Source organism: Vipera ursinii (assembly GCF_947247035.1).
Source record: "Vipera ursinii genome assembly, chromosome: 2".
Classification (NCBI taxonomy): Eukaryota; Metazoa; Chordata; class Lepidosauria; order Squamata; family Viperidae; genus Vipera; species Vipera ursinii.
Genome location: NC_139513.1, coordinates 219,030,823 through 219,048,822, shown reverse-complemented (window position 1 = coordinate 219,048,822; position 18,000 = coordinate 219,030,823). Strand labels below are relative to the sequence as shown.

Here is an 18,000-nt window from a genome sequence, read left to right as displayed (position 1 = left end):
TAAACGTCTCTCCCTCCTGATTTATGCTTAAGAGCAAAATGAAAAGTACAGGAAAAATTGCAAGGAAAAAGAAGGCGTTATGTGGGCAACCACATAATCTTTCAAATATATAGCCTCGTGTGGACTGCTTAGCCCCTGCACAGATCCCAATTCCTTTCTAGCAGGAATGGCTAAAAAGGGTGGAAATCAAAATGGGATACGTACAGATATGGAATAGTAACAGGATCTCAGCTACATTAGTAATATTATGTTCTCCAGAGCAACACAGTATGGGAAAATCCTCAAAACCTTACCCTTATCATTGATAGCAGAGGTGTGTCCAACCGTGGCCCTTTTAAGACTTGTAGACTTCAACTTTTGGAATCGGACACCCCTGATTTTATAGCACATAAATATTTCATGAACTTTCTGAATGATTAAACAGAATAGCCTGTGAAGTGCAATTTTCTGTTTCCAGTCAGAAGTGTTTCAGGCTACCACAAAATCAAGAACTAACTGCAACCTCGACTTAATTCTGCTCTTAGCTTTGTGGATGATATAAGATTTAGGAAGCAAAGCCTCAGTTCTCCTCAACTTAGTAAAATTTGGGATAAATGCTTAACTGTGTGTGTGTGTGTGTGTGTGTGTGTGTGTGTGTGTACATACATACATACACACACACACATATACATACATACACTACACACACACACACACACACACACACACATTTCGTATGCTTACCCTTGGTTTGCTTATAATGCTCTGTACCATGAAGACAACTGGGTTGCCTGCTCTTCGAATGGCTTCCACAGCTTGCTCATGGCTTGCATCTCTGAGATTTATTCCATCCACCTGAAAATGTAAGGCCTAAGATTAACATGAGAGTAAAGGTAAAGGTAAAGGTTCCCCCACACATGCGTGCTAGTCGTTTCCAACTCTAGGGGCCGGTGCTCATCTCCGTTTCAAAGCCGAAGAGCCAGCACTTGTCCGAAGACGTCTCCGTGGTCATGTGGCCAGCATGACTAGACGCCAAAGGCGCACGGGACGCTGTTACCTTCCCACCGTAGTGGTCCCTATTTTTCTACTTGCATTTTTACGTGCTTTCGAACTGCTAGGTTAGCAGAAGCTGGGACGAGTAACAGGCGCTCACTCTGTTACGCGGCACTCGGGATTCGACCTGCCAAACTGCCGACCTTCTGATCGACAAGCTCAGCGTCCTAACCCACTGAGCCACCGCGTCCCTTAACATGAGAGTACACATAGCTAAAAATAAACTTCTAAAAATTATACCTATTTCTCTATTTTATATAAGCAAACAAACAAAAACTCTGTAGCCAGTCTCTTCTAAATTTCAGTCCCTCCTATGCAGTATGTCATTATTTAGCAAGACCGTATTATTATGCATGAACATCGTCAACAGGCTGCAATATTCAGGATATACTAAGAGTGGAAGTTATTATTGTAAGTTATAATTTAACATTGTTTTATGTCAGGGAATTTAATTTGTATCTTTAGTGGTTTAGATATGGAGCTTAAATTAGACTCTGATTTCACTGGCTATCCTTCAAACGTAACATAATTTTAATTCTTGTTTGGAATCTAGGATTATCTTAAATTCAAGACTATCAGTCTTTGGCATAAACCTGGCATAAATCTACATGATTAACATATATAACAAGGGTAGTGTATAATGCAGTAGAAGAATATGAATGGTTCTTCTGAAAACTCAATGGATTCTATGCATCATTTTGTATGATAAATCCATATTACTCATAATTGTGCACTGGTCTCTAAGTAAATGTTTCAGAGTCAAAATACATGGCAGTGGGCATAATCTATAAAACACCTTTGAAAATGAATGATAAATAATTCATCCTTTCAAATCAAGATTGTGTTTATGTGTTTCACTGTTGTAAACACATATTAAATAACATTGGTTATTTTTAAAAGTGAGATGGCGCTATACGGTGTATTTATTTTTTATTAATTTATTTTAAACATGTCTACCACCCATCTTTCAAACTCTGGGCAGCTCCCAATAAAATCATTTTAAAAACTATGAAATAATTTTTACAAAAAATATTCTTATAAAGGATTCTTACAAAAATAAAGTTTTGCTCAGAAATGTGCAAAAATATTATTACGTCCTAAGACAGAGATGGGGAACTAGGGCCCCTTTATGACTTATGGACTTCAACTCCCAGAATTATTGACCCAGCATGGCCGGCTCAAGAATTCTGGGAGTTGAAGTCCACAAGTCATAAAGGGGCCGTAGTTCCTCACCCCTGTTCGAAGCTCATTTAAAAAAATGGAAACCAACATAATACCTCCACAATTCTATCTCCTGTTTTCAAGGTTCCATTTTTGCCAGCAGGACTGTCTTCAAGGATGTGTTTGATGAAGATTCCTCTCATAACTTCACCATTGTTCAGACGACTTCCCATACCTCTTCCACCAACAATGCTGATTCCTAGAGACTTGCTAGGCTCTCTCCAGAGCTCAACCCTACAAATGACAAATCAACAAAAAAATAAATTGTATTCACTGAGGTGCATTCTAGTCAGGAAAAAGGGTTTTACTAAACAGGGAAAACCAGATGCTTAAAATTAAAACAGCAGCATGCTATAGGGCTTGTTCATGAGGTATATTTTATTTAATTATTTTTATTTATTTATTTTTATCTTCCCTTTCTAATTGTGGTTGACTAATTAAAAGTCAATCCTACCGTCCCTCCCCCTGTGTATATGGCTCCCTCCTTCTCTATCTTGGGTTAATGATTTTATTTTACTTGATTTGTCATTTTATATCTCATGACTTTAATGTTTTTATGCTGTAAGTCGCCCAGTCATTTGAACAAGATGGGCAGCGAATAAATTTCTTAATAAATAAATAAATAAAATAAAAATTATTTTTATAAATCATTCAAGGTGACAAGACATGCCTAATATTCCTTCCTTCTGCTATTTTCCATACAACAATAACCCTATGAGGCAAGTTGGACTGTCAGAGAGTGACTGGGCTAAGGTGAAATAATCAGTTTTCATGCCTAAAGCATCATGCGTTCAAGTTAATTGATTTTACACTATATTTAGATCTGTGTCTTCATATTGGTAGGCTTTCCCAGGTTCAAGTCCACCATCAACCGGGGAAATTTAGTGAGTCAGTCACTAGCTCACAGCACAATTTTAGGTCAGCAGGAGAAATGGAGGAGAAGGAATTTCCTTGAAGGAACTGAAGTAAAAATGTAGTAAGCAAACATAAATAAATAAGCAAATATTATTGTATAAGCTTGAAATTGATGTGAAATCTCTTAAGAGATAATTCTGCAGTTGAACAACGAGATTATATGAATGTAAATATGAGTACATGATGAGAGACACCTTAAGACCATTTTATCTCTTATATGATCTCCTTTTGGCATATAACTACTGTTTTAAGTTCAAAAGCTACAGTCTATGGGCATATAGCAATTTTTTTCCTAATCCCATTGGTACTATAGCTAAACTAGGAACTCAAAGACAGAAAATATTTTCTTTTCTTCCCCATGGTAGTGACACAAAGCTTTCTAAAACAAGTGGCACTGAATTCACTAAGTCTAAATAGCAAATGGAGTACAGGTAGTCCTTGACTTATAACCATGATTGAGCCCTAAATTTCCTTTGCTAGGCAAGACAGTTCTTAAGTGAGTTTTGTCCCATTTTACGGTCTTTCTTGCCACAGTTGTTAAGTGAATCACTGCAATTGTTAATAACATGGTTGTTAAGAGAATCTGGCTTCCCCATTGACTTTGCTTGTCAGAAGGTTGCAAAAGATGGCTCCGGGATACTACAACCGTCATAAATAGTGCCAGCTGCCAAGCATCTGAATTTTGATCATGTCACCACACTGACCCTGCAAAGGTCATGTGAAAAATGATTATCCGTCTCTTATTTTCAGTCCCATTGTAAATTTGAACAGTCATTAACAAATGTATTCTCTTTTAAAACTTTCAAACTGATCAACTGGGCTCTAGCTCTGAAAGCAAACGCACCGTCTTGGCTGATTCCAGTTACTGTACCCTGTGTTCTGAAGCTCACTTTCTTCTCCTTCTCCTTCTTCACGTTCTGGTAGTTCTGGAATTTCTCTGCATGTAAACAAACTTTATATCAAAAAAAATTATTATGATCCCCAAAACAGTTCTTTTAATATTTTGGCACACATGAAAAACTTGACGAACCGGTAAATAGTACAATATATCTTTAAAAACCTGTAACGAACAGAAACATCCACTGGGGATAATAATATAACAATGACAACAAGATGGGTGCAAATAAGGCAACTATTACAGTAAAGGATCCATTGGACAGAGAAAAAAATAAGACCAGCTAGACCAGTCATGAAATTACGCAAAGACAGAAAAAATAAATTGATACATCCTGAGATTTATCAATGCAAACAATATTAAAACTTAAGATACGAATTCATAAACATCAGTATTATTTGTACATTGCCTTGTTCATCTTTTTAAATGTAAGCCATATGATCCCACTGGCAGGGATCAAATATCAAACGCCTCGATATACATAACCAAACACATTTCCAATGTTATATGGATATATGGAGATGAGGTTTGTTTGTTTGTTTTCCAAGTGGAAACTTGCTACACTTTATAGAAGTCAGATTTTAAAGAACAAGTTTTTCAGGAGTTTGGAGGAAGGCAGACATTGGAAAACACAGTCTAATGCGTTCCAATGAAAATGAGAAATACTAATCTTTGCCCTCTAGCCATAATCTGATATAACAGGAAAAATCATCAGCTCACACAACAGGATTGCTTTCTTTCACTCTTCCATACAGCCCTCTGAAAGACCTCAAAAATCTTCTCAGGGAGAGTTCCATTTTTTTGAGAGAGAAATTATGAGAAACATACTGTATCACTGGATTTTCCCCCCACAGAATTTTCCAAGGAAACATTTCTAATAAATTAATATATATTAAATTTATAGGTAGTCCTTTTAAGAGACATCTTGCAGAATAGCAACTAGATTTCTTTTCCACTACAAAAACAAATGCTGTATCTCACCTAATTTCAGACTAAATCATCTATTAGGCTGATGACAGCGCTTCCCAAAACACAAACCCAGACTAGCTTAGTAAGACTTTTTGTTCTCATTCTTCTTCTTGCTTCAATCCATATGAGGAAGAAATAGAATTTTTATGCCCCAGAAAACCTTTCCTACTTTTCAAAGGCAGGAGCCTCCATTTGGTAATTTGGGATTACATCAAAGTTTCTAATACATCTAATCTGAATGTAGATGCTATGCTAAGCTTCACTGTAATTTGCATGATTTTAATTTAGCATACTGTATTAATCCAATTAGGCATTTATGGCTAAGCATAATCGGTAAAACCAACTGCAAATCAAGGCTTACTACAATACATGAACCAGGACATACCATCTGTTCCACTTTCATTGCAGTGCATAAAAAGGAGCAGGGGAATGTGGGCAGGTATGTTAGAAGCTGCACACATATTACAGGCTATTTAGCATGAATTCATTGTTTTTATATGTGTACTGAAGAAATGGGGAAGGGAAATAAGGTGAAATGAAACATATGGTGTCCCTAACTGAGATTACACTAGGCTTTATAATTGTCTAGTTTCCATAAAGTGGAACGAACAGTGAATTTACCTAATGATGCTTTGGCTTTGAAATATCTCCCCACTCCCTGCAGCAATTATACAACTATGCTAATTACTTACATTCATAGTAGCAACCCCTTTATCCCCCCCCAGTAATATGATATCTCGGGCAATTTCAATGGCAATTAGGTTTGCAAGATCCCACAGAAAGACCTAAATTATCTCCCTACACCTCATTTAAAGTAAGCAACAGTTTGATTATTCAAAGTAGAATTGGTGGGAAATTATTGGGTGGCTCTTTCTAACAGATAATGTCAGGCAAAACATCAGCGTTGTGTTAATTTATCTCAAGTCAATACAGTGTGAACACTTTCTGAAGTCCCAGCTTAAGTAGTAGTCAGGAAATTGCAGAAATGTTGATAAAATGGATTCACATCACTCGTATCAAATGTACATCATTTGAATAATATCATTATTATTCAAATAAACTGATGCAATTACTTAATTTACCTAATAACATCATCATGCAAAGAATAGAAGTAGTTCCAGTGATATATTCTCCAATTTAATGAACAATTGGCAATAAGAGACACCACCATTCCCACGGTCATACTGTTAAATTGAGAGTCAATATAAAACAAATACTTTGGGATACAAATGATAAGCCTGCATATTCCGTTGCCGGCATTTAAATGTTTTTGTTCCCTTATCTAAACACTTATAACCCAGTGTTCCCTTCCACTCCCACAAAGAAAGAACAAGCAAATTTGTATTTTTCCAATCAATATCAATACAATTTTTCTTCATCCATTCATGGAGAGTGTTTTCAATGCATGGGTGGATTGAATTAAAGCAATTAAAGCAAAAGGAGTTGTTTTTATTAGTAGTACAGTATTCTAAATTACCTCACAGAGTGTGAAGGGAAAACATCTAATGGCATTGTTCCTTCTGGCTGCTGCCCTAAGCTGGCTTGGTACTCTTCTAATTGCTCTGCTGGCACATAGCAAATGCTGCAACACAAAAGTAAACATGAAATTAAAAGCTGCAGATGTCTGGATATAGTTCAGTATTGAGCAATAGAGATTTTTAAGGCTATAATTCACAGTGTAGCATTAGACAAGTATGTTCTTCTTAATCCAAAAAGCCTCCTTTTCATGTATTTTGAATGCACCAAATGCAAACCATGCAGGTCAATGTGCATTGCATTGCATTACGTACTGTATTATATTATAATCATATAATATCGTATCAGTTATAATGTGCTTTCTGTGCTGTGAAACAAACACACTGCAACTTCACTGTCTAGAAACAGTGTCTTTTCCTTAACTGAATCTAATAATGTTTATTTTTGATTAAAGGCACTCCTCTAACTTTTCCTCATTCTTGAATCTGGAAACCTTGAGCAAATATCTATTATTCCTCCTACTAGCTAAGAAGTTCTGTAGGTGACTTTCTTATTTTTCAAACCTCACTTCTGTGAAGCGAAGAATTTAAAACTTCCTGTTTTACACTGTTTTTAACTGTTAATTGAACTAGAATTTTTGGTGACATTGTAATATTTTAAACAGCTTAATTGCTATTTTATTCTTTGGACTTCAGCTTAGGTACTTTGGACAGGCAATGAATAAATGTGAAATATTTGTAGATACCAATTTAAGCCAAAATATCCTCTCTTTTCTATGAAGATTATCCCCAGATTAGGCAATTCCTTATAAAGGAAGCAAAGTATTATTAGTTAGTACCCAAGAGACATTATGACACATATTGAAAGAATATCATTCTTTTAAAACATTTGATATTTAAAAAGAAGCAAAATGCAACTAGGATAACAGTGAAGGAGACTACAAACTTTAAAAAGTTATGAATGAAAATTACATTAAATTAGTACCATTCAACAATGTTTTACTGGTGAAATCAAACCAAACCAAAAGAAAACAAATTTAAAAGTACTCTCTGGCCGCTCAGAAATAAAAATCATTACACATAGTCCACATTTAGTGACTGCCTCCTTTTACTTTACAATTAATCCTTACATTTGTGAGCTTTGCTGAACCTTAAAGCAAAGGGAAACTGAAATGATCATAAGCACAGCTGTGGCTTTATTTAGCAACCACTTCATGTAAAGACCAAGTTGCCAATCCCAATAGTGGTCATTAAATAAGAAATACCTGTATTATTAGAATTGCGTTTCCCTGCAGTATACAGGATATTCATTGTAACTCCCAAAACACTTGGCTTAAGCAGGAAATAGCTGCAGAACTGCCAAGCAAGCAGAAGTGCATTCTAATTCCTACTGGCTGAAAGAAACTATAGAAAGAAAGCTTTCTATTAAATGAGAAATTTCAGAATTCACAGCTAGCAAGGCAGACACTACTAATCTAAAGCGATCAAGGATTAAACCGATTGTACATTGATTCTTCAGAAGGTAGCGAAGACAAGAGTAATTTTCATCCTGCACCAGCTTAAAATGAGAAGATAGGGATGTAAATATTATGTGTCATGCAACAAAGAAATAAACCACATGCATGATTTAATAGGCAGATATGTTTTATGTATACTATGATAGGAAAGAAACCAAATAAAGAAATTTGTGATAACATTTAAAATAAACCACAGTAAAATTTTAATAAGGAAGATTCACTTAGTTACAGCGTAGAGAAAAGAAAAGGTAAGCAGTACTGAAAATGTAAGAGTGAGATTAATCCAGACATCAGTACATGGCTGTGCCAGTGATAAGCAACTTGAAAACATAATAATACTTGAAGAATGCGCTGGAATTTGATGCTTCCCATCATATAAATGTTGAATCTTTCTTAAACTAATGGTAATTGGGCAAATAGTATAATACCCAGACATATGAAATCTGAAAAGCTGTATTATAGCATCAGAAATATGAAGAATGCTGGGATTTCTAAACTGAAATGGAGTTTCACAATGTGGCATGAGAAGAGCTGAAGTACTCCTTGAAAATCAAGCAGCTGTCTTCCATGTACGTTGAAACAAAAAGCTAATAAGAGCTATCAGGAAGATAACTTTTTTTCTAACAACTGTTGAATAAATATGTATCTTTTAAAGAAGAGAATGAAACATGACCTCACTTTTAGTCCAGAAAATGCTGTGCCCAATTTTAGCCATCCACCTGTAAGGGCGGAAACAGCTTCAGGATATCCGTTTCTCTGATGGATAGGTAGAGGAAATATGGATCCCAAAGAAACAGGGATATTTCTGCTTTGTTTCTACACTATGGATGTTTAAAGATGGATTTCTCTCCTTTTTAAATCAAAGGAAGGGAATTTATCCCTTTGCAGCTCCATAGCTTGTGTAGATGACCTTAGTTAATGGACAATTAGGGCGCCTTTGGATCTAGTAGATTAATAGATTGGCTTCCCAGGACATCTGATTAAACCCTGGCAAGCAGACTATCTGATGTTTCCAACAATGGCTTTTCCTCTCCAAAATCCAAATTTTCTCTCTGACCACTGAATGGAAAATCTAAGTATTACTCTTCCTTTAAAATTTAAAGGCAAAAAGGTGCTTCAAAGCAGCCAAGCCTTTCTCCAGGATCTCACAGCCACTGCATGAGCCTAAGAAAAAGTTGTCTTGATTTAAAGAGCTGCAGGCCAGCACATCATCTTGCATGCTCTGAAATATCTTTTTGTTTTCAACTCCGAAGATATGCACAACCCATCATTCCCCAGAAGACTGCATCCTAAATCATTTACAGCCTGTATTTCTTCGAGCATGAATCTCAAAGGAACACAGAAAGGATTCTATAGCATTCCCCTATCCCAGGGGTAGGCAGCTGACTCAGGAATTCTGGGAATTGAAGTCCATGAGTCATAAAAGAGCCCAGGTTGCCTACCCATGCCCTATCCACATATTAACCTGATCCCGGACTGCTTAGGTACAAAAAGAAGTTGGAAATCTGATTGGTATTTGGCAAACAGTGTTGTCTGAGAAATAAGATGGGGTGCAAAACCTGAGTGCCTCTAGCAATTGCTGAATTATAGTTCCCAACATCTCACTCCATTGGTCATGCTGGGTGAAGTTTGACAGCTTTGCTCTGCAAGTTCCCTGTTCCAATCTAAACCATTAACCTGGCCTCTATAAACTTATCTTTTAGAAGATGAATGCATGTTTTTAACCGATTAGAGCTATATTCATCATAGATCTCTAAATATACCCACAAACTGAAGGATTTGATGCAGTTGAATAATTAATCAGGTAATCTTATCTAGTAATAGGTTTTAATTGGGTGAAAGCATCTGTGTGTCTCTGTACATTATGCAGTACCTATATCTGGATACATCCCAGCTACTTCTGATGTTATGAAAGCATGAATGAATGAACAGACAAGTTGGAACACAGAGCTATAATGAGCTTTTGAATCGCCAATACTCACACATAAAAGGGGCCCTGATCATCAGCAGGTGTTGGAGAAGATCTAGAATGTGAAGCATACGACGCAGCATCTTTTTACAATAGTGTTAACAAATGTCAGTGACTTCTACTCAATGAGAGATGCATACACACGTATTTAAAAGTGTGCATTCCTGCTTACTTTCCTTTTCCCCCTCTCCACCTCTATTCTATCCACACCTCCCATCAGAAAGCATCTGTTCTTTATTGGAGTGTATAGCAATGATTATTAACAAGCATGAAAAATGCAACCGCAATCAATCTTTTATTCCTTGATCAGAGATTCATCTCCACACGTTCGGTTAAGGCAGGTGAATTCTGAATCAGCTCTGTAATTATCTGGCAGATGTTAGAGGCAGCTGTTATAACTACCGCTAAAAGCAAAAGTCTCTAGATATTGTTAAAGAAATGTAAGGTGCAGGGAGAAGTGAAGACACACATATCCTGATGATGCTATACATCTGCTTTTCTATTTAGGAAAAAAAAATCTTTATATATGAAGGGAAGGAAGAAAAGATGATGAAAGAGAGAGGAGACACACACACACACACACACACACACACACAGAGAGAGAGAGAGAGAGAGAGAGAGAGAGAGAGAGAGAGAAAGAGAGAGAGACTTAAAATACAGTTTTCTTCCTAATATTTGTAAAAAATATACTGAGAGCATAATTCTTCTGTTTTAATGTTATGTATCATAATTTCTACATTCACCATTTTCCACTATTGAAATATTTCTCAAGTCACCTGAGGTAAAACATCAAAGCTTAATTTATAAAATTCCAATGTTTTTTTCTAGTTGATCTGCCTGAACAAAAATTATGTAATTTAAATCCCATGCAAATACTATCACTGAGTCCTCCAGGAATCCAGCAAATAGATTCAAAAAGGTGTTAAATGCCCTTTTGTCACCCAGATCAATATACAAATCTTTCTCACTCTAATGCTACTATTAATTGGAAATAAAGGGTTGATCCTTTCTGCCGTTTGCTCCTCCCATTCATCTAACAAACTATTTTTCCCCAAAAGGTGATTTCATGCCGTAAATATATCCATCAACTTTCTCCATTGCTTAGACATTAAAGGTGAATATTCTTCAGATATACTAATTGCATTGCTGGTGTTAAGGAGCAGCTGCTAAGCTTTAATTTTTAGAAGGCAATTCAGGATTTAGTTTAATAATATTTTTTAATCAAGTTCAGAGTTTTTTTCATTATAGTTACATATTTGTAAGATTAAGTGATCCAGGCAAACATTTTCTCCCTTACTGCAAATGGCTGGCAAGTTCCACTATTTATTTGAGCCCATGAAATTATATCAAACCAGTGAATGGGATCATCAAACTACCACATTGGATTGCAATTTTGGAATTCTCATTAACATCTATTAGCCAGTTGTGATTCACAGAAGACATTTCAACTTCTTCCATCAATGTAGAATCCAGTTTAATACTGAAACTTCATTAAGATACTGAATTAAAAATAACCATGGAATTAAAAAAAACACTCAAGTGTAGTGACAATATAATTGATCCATACCATTTTTGAAATTCTACCAATCTGTATGACATCCAACTTACTTTATATCCGGTCCAATGACAGAATGCCTCCTCAGCATGGCCCGTGCTTGGGCATTAGTTAAATTAGCAGTAGGTTCCTCATTAATAGACAATATACAGTCTCCAATACTAATTCGTCCATCACGATTTATGGAACCACCATGGATAATGCTGCGAACTATCATTCCCATGCCATCTTTATTAGAACTTACTGTCATCCCTTACAGAAGAAAAAAGTTTAAAGCTAATAAGAAATATGGGAACAATATTGGTATCTGACTTGATCCTACACTGAACAACATTCATTTTCTGAATTTTTTTTATTTACATGTTTATCTGTATTTCTACCAATATACTCATACTTCCATAGATTTTTTTTAAATAGTAACATGAAGAAAAATTAATATCTTATTGGTAAGATCTGAGGAATCAACATGCAAGATACGCTTGGCAGGTCAAAAAACACCAGCTAGAAAATTCTCACTAAAAAAAACTGGTAACAGCTGAGGCTGACATATTAGATTATCTCTTCAGGTCTACAGCTGCCTCCATTGCATAAGCTCACAGTTAAGATCAAAAAGATGATGAATTCCTAATGCCTTCTGTTCTGTTTAAAAAGCCACTTAATTAAATAAGATCCGCTTTTTTTTACATATGGCCACAAAGAAAGAAGTGGAAAACAGAAAAGGAAAAGGCAATGAACTTATTTTTAATTTAATAAAAAAAGTGAGCAGAGAAAAAAGGAAGACCAAGATGAGATAATGTTGAAGAAATTACAGATTTGTTCTGAACAGGAATGAATTACAAAGCATACAAGTGAAGGATTTTGTCCTTCCCTTATTTGAATATGGCCAATATTTTTCTCCCTGATTATTTCCAGGACAAAAAGAATGTTAAAATTCTCCAAATAAAGAGTTCTTAGGTTTTGCATCATTATACTAAGAAAAGCTCATGTTACCATAGTTTCAGCATTGCAACGATTCTTAATTTTATTAGTAATTCAATTGCTTGGACAACTATATCATGCCCCAGGTACTAAAAATAGATAATTAGGTTGGAGACATTGATGTATTGCCTAATTATAACAGATTGATTCTCTCTTGACTCTTTCTGCCTTCATATGGAAAGGAAAATCCATAGACATGATTGATATAATTATAATTATTATTGGAACCATATACAAAAATCTTTGCTTTTTGATTAAAGCAACTTAAAGACTATTATCTAGTTTTCTTTCAGGAATAACTAGGCAGAAATAAGGATCCCAGGAACAAAGTTACGTGAGGTACATTACCTAAGCTTGAATTGCCTTTTGCAATGATAATAGTCTTCTCCAACTTGTTTTTATTTGTATCTAGACCAGCAGGCATTAAGCTATTATTTCCCATCAAGAATACTTGATCCTGGTAGGAAGAAAATAAGAGACACTTCTGGAAAACTTAATAGGATTTTGTGTAGTTTACAAATCACAGTCTGCTAGACAGTCTGTATATTTGTAATGTCTTTCAAAGAGCTTGTTACTGTTCAAAACAAGTGAACACCAAAAAAGTAACATAGTTAAAAAGAGCCTTGGTGGAGCAGTGGGCTAATGCCTCCTTAAGTAACACCAGCTGCCTGCAATTATTGCAGGTTCGCATCCCACCAGGCTCAAGGTTGACTCAGCCTTCCATCCTTCCGAGGTAGGTAAAATGAGGACCCAGATTGTTGGGGGCAATTAAGCTGACTTTGTAGTAATGCCGCTTGGGGTGTGTGTGTGTGAAAGCCCTAATAAGCAGGCATATACATAGAATGAAGGCTACTGCTAAGCTTGTAAGCCGCCCTGAGTCTTCGGAGAAGGGCGGGATATAAATGGAATTAAAATAAATAAATAAATAAATAGTGGTTTACTAAAACAACTGTGCTGAGGAAATAAGAATACCTTTCATAACTGGCAGCAGACATATATACAATATTTTTTTTTTTTAAAAAAAAAACTAGACTTGTCCAATCTGGTGACCTCCAGATACACATTGCAAAAGTCAGGGTTCCATGTAGAGAAAGTTGTACAAGTCAGCTGACCTGCTCTGTCATACAATCACTTTTGCTCCTTGTTGCATATTCCATATTAGTCTCCAAAAATGGAATGCTTCTTTGTATATCGTATTTTTCCATCTATAAGACACACCCTTGTATAAGACTCTCTCCACACCGATCAGCTGTTCGGCAAAGTGCCAAACAGCTAAGCCGGCAAATCTGCAAGTTCGGCCAGCCAAAGATCTTGCCTCCTCCCCCCTCCCGTTAGTGGCAAGCCCACAGGGGCTTGACACCTGCACCAGGCGGCATGACAACCCACATAGGCAGGCCCTTATTTTTCTGATTTTTGAAGACGGTGTTTGCAGGAAAAAATAGCATCTTATACACGGAAAAATATGGCACTAATGAATCTACAAGTTCACCTCTCTACAGACATCCTTGCAGGATCTTGCAGTTCAGTTTTTAGAAAGCAAGCTGTGCCACAAATTAGTGCATAAAATCCATACAACCCCAACTTATGTTGCATTTGATTCTTCTAGATCAAAAGGCAGAATGACCAGCAACAATACTTGGGAAACATCGCTACCTTTAGTTCTCCCCCCCCCTTTGATCTACTAAATCTCTAAAAATGGTGCTTTTTCGCATGTAATGAATCCTTCTGGGAGAATCAAGTGGCAATCTAGAACTTACTTTTGTAGAGTGTGAAAAATCAGGTGTGAGGTGAGATTCTCTCCAAAGGCTTGTGTTTTCGTGTTCAACTTGTTTCTTAGGAGAATGTGTTGTTGGATTCACAAGAAGAGGTTCTGTGATCTGTTTCATACATCCACCTGCGGGTTTACTCTCCATCTCTCTTTGCATTAGATCCACTGTGTACAAGTTTTTATCTGATGACTGGTAACTGAGTAGCTCACTGGAATCATCTTTGAAAGTAGTCTAGCAAACAAGATAACAAGAATTCCAAACTCATTCTATTTCTAAAGTACCATTTCTTCCTCTGGAAGTCTAAAAGCCTTTCCCATGTATACCTAAGAATAACTAGTTTATATTCAATGTGCCCCATGGTCCATTTTTATTTTATATAATTATTTTTATTGGGATAAAGTGGTAACTATAAACACTATCAAGTTTCATGAATGAAAGCAAATATACGTGTTCCAAGACAATGTTGCAGGATCCAATCTGGTTCAGTCACTAGGACCAGAGGTTTAGTCTTCCGAGTTTTTGGACTTGTGCTGGAGCCAATTCTCAGGGAACTTCTCTCTCACCAGAACATGACACAGAGAAAAGTTTCCTGAGGATGGGTTCTACCACAAGTCTGAAAACTGGCCTGGTGACTGACCCAGATTGGATCCTACTACCAAGTTTGATGGTAAACATTTTCTTTCTATTCTGATGGGCCACAACAGAGTGATTTCATGAACATGAGTTCTGCATCTTGTATAAAACTGGATTTTGTTGTTGCAGAGTATGTTTCCCAGCACGCACATTAATTTCTACTTTCATTAACTACTGCAAAGTTGAACAATGCAATCTGTCTCATTGGCACAGGTACATTCTGTTTAGTCTAAGAAATTCTATTAGGATATAAATTCTGGCCATCACACCCATGCTGTGCCAAGAGAAATGAAATTCCCAAAGAAATAAAGCCAGCTTATAAATGTCAGGTGTGAAAGAAGAGCAACTTTTTTTCAAAAACAGATGTGAGTTACTTATAAAGCAATAAAACCACAATAAAAATCAAAGAAATAAAATATACAATCCCATTTCAAAGAATGAACTGGCAATCCAGCCGTGATCCCACCATGAATGTTAAAAGAAATATGCAGAATGATCCGAAAGACAGAGAAAGAAAGAAAGAGAAAGAATCAGAAAAAGGAGAAAAGCTAATGACAAAAAAATTAAAGAACATCAAAAGTAAAAAAAGAATTTGACCTTTTGACAAAAGAATTTAAGCGACCTTTTGAGCAATGATTTTCTAGCGATTTGTTAACAATTTTCTTTAAGAAAATTAGAGTTTTTAATGCTTGAACTTTAAGCATGTAGCATTCATTTTACTTACAGATGTCTTTCCATAAAATGGCTTGTTATTGTTTAGATTTCTTTGAACCACATTTTTTTTAAACTGGAGCACCTAAGAATTATAGTAAATGGTCTGCTGAATACTGAAAAGCTGAAAGTTATTCAATCAGCATAACTATCTAAATGACATTACTCTTTAATCTAGTAAAAAATACTATGGACAAATAGAACTGGCAACATTACCTTCACTATCCAAACAGACATTTTCAAAAAGCTACTTTATAGGTATGAACAAAGTGCCTTTCTACTCACGTCCCTGCTCATATCTTTCCCCCATAATTTTACCTTGAGAGTTGAAGAGGGCAGAGAAAGAGCAAGCTTGAGATCATCACCACAAATGCCACCATGCAGTGTTAAAGCTGAAGACTGGAATGTACCATCATTATCTGGAGAACAGTCCAATTCCATGGTAGAGTCTTCTATTATATCTGCCTCACTTGAGTCCACCTAATAGCAAAGGCAATTCAATCAAATGGGCGACTATTGTTGTTGGTTTCAAATAAATACAAGCATCAGTGGCTAAATAGTTCTAGCTAGTTTCCTTTTGTAACGTTTTTTTCTTTTCAATTCTCCACAGCAGAATATGTTGGTTTGCCACATGTTTATTTCCATTCACAGCTTTGGATGTCAGATCCTGGACAGGCAATGACTTTTATGTGAAAATATTTTAATTGATCATCTCTCTAAAAAAAAATTATACTACGTGGAGCTAATCTTTGATTTACGACAATTGAGCCCAACATTTCTGTTGCTAAACAAGGCACTTGTTAAGTGAGTTTTGCTCCATTCTATGAGTGTTTTTGTCACAGTTGTTGATCGCTGCAGATGTTATGCGAATCATGCAATTAGTAAGTGAACCTGGCTTTCCCCATTGACTTTACTTGTCAAAAGAGGGCTGGGAAGGTTACAAATCACATGACCGCAGGACACTGCAACAATTATAAATGCCTGCCAGCTGTAAGCATCCAAATGTTGATTATGTGAATGTGGGGATGCTGTAATGGACATAAGTTTAAAAACCCGTCATTTTTTTCAGTGCTGTTGTAACTTCGAAGTCACTAAACGAATGGTTGCAAGTTGAAGGCTACTTTTATTATTCTAATAGGCTTAATTTTATAATTTAGTGTGAATAATTAAGTGAATTATTCCAGTGTGTGATTTTTTTTTAAAAAAGTGTTCTAATTTATTCCCAAAATATATTACCATTGCTCATTACAAATAAACCAGCACACATTGTAAATTTATACTCAGTATTATTGCCTTCTCAGCACATTTTCATATACGGTAAGCCTAGCATTATATCAATAAAATCATGGGATTCAGTATCAATTCTATGCCTACAATTCAATTCAGTTCAACTCAGAAACTCAAATCCAATGCATGTTAAATTTGTGATAGGCAGAAACATAATCAAATTCTACCTTCAATAAAAGATGAACTTCAACAACAAAAAATAAGGATCATATCCCAAACTAAGTAACCTTGTGATACAATCCTTCAAAGGTTTCTACAATAAAACATTTTAATGAACAGAACCATTGTGAAAACACCAAGTATTTTTCCCATATTTCCCATTCATGTTGACCTTTCTAAGTCAATTGTGCCTCTCAGCCTTTCTATCAAATTAGAATGCCTATTTGTAGAATTCTATGTAAACCTTCCTATATTTTTCTGTGAAAGTATGTCATGATAAGATACAAGTATATATACAGGGAGTGCAGAATTATTAGGCAAATGAGTATTTTGACCACATCATCCTCTTTATGCATGTTGTCTTACTCCAAGCTGTATAGGCTCGAAAGCCTACTACCAATTAAGCCAGACATGTCAAACACAAGGCCCGGGGGCCGGATTCGGCCCGCGAAGTGGTTTCATGTGGCCCGTGAAGCCATCCTGGAAACAGTGAGGGACCGGCCCCCACTGCCTTGGCCCTGGCCCAGAGACCCTCCTTCTGCCAGAGACCCTCAGATCTGTCCCCACTCCTGCCTGGGCCCCCATAGGCACCCTTGATGCGAACGATGTAGAGCTAGCCACGCCCACCCAGTAGGCCATACACACTAGCCACGCCCACCCAGTAGGCCACGCCCACCCTGGCCATACCCACCTGGCCCCCTGAGGGCAACCGCAATGCTGATGCGGCCCTCAGTGAAATTGAGTTTGACACCCCTGAATTAAGCATATTAGGTGATGTGCATCTCTGTAATGAGAAGGGGTGTGGTCTAATGACATCAACACCCTGTATCAGGTGTGCATAATTATTAGGCAACTTCCTTTCCTTTGGCAAAATGGGTCAAAAGAAGGACTTGACAGGCTCAGAAAAGTCAAAAA

At 36.5% G+C, this 18,000-nt stretch overlaps 1 protein-coding gene across 1 annotated transcript in view; it reads right to left on the bottom strand.

Moving 5' to 3' along the window:
* Positions 1-18,000, bottom strand: part of MPDZ (multiple PDZ domain crumbs cell polarity complex component) — a gene marked incomplete at its 5' end in the record, with an annotated part of 144,346 nt that overhangs the window by 36,104 nt on the left and 90,242 nt on the right. The window contains 9 exons of the mRNA XM_083351159.1: positions 724-834; positions 2,310-2,487; positions 4,013-4,105; positions 6,510-6,614; positions 10,007-10,048; positions 11,602-11,800; positions 12,875-12,983; positions 14,284-14,526; positions 15,958-16,119. Coding sequence (XP_083207285.1) covers positions 724-834; positions 2,310-2,487; positions 4,013-4,105; positions 6,510-6,614; positions 10,007-10,048; positions 11,602-11,800; positions 12,875-12,983; positions 14,284-14,526; positions 15,958-16,119 — 1,242 coding nt within the window. The remainder of the gene's footprint in view (positions 1-723; positions 835-2,309; positions 2,488-4,012; positions 4,106-6,509; positions 6,615-10,006; positions 10,049-11,601; positions 11,801-12,874; positions 12,984-14,283; positions 14,527-15,957; positions 16,120-18,000) is intronic.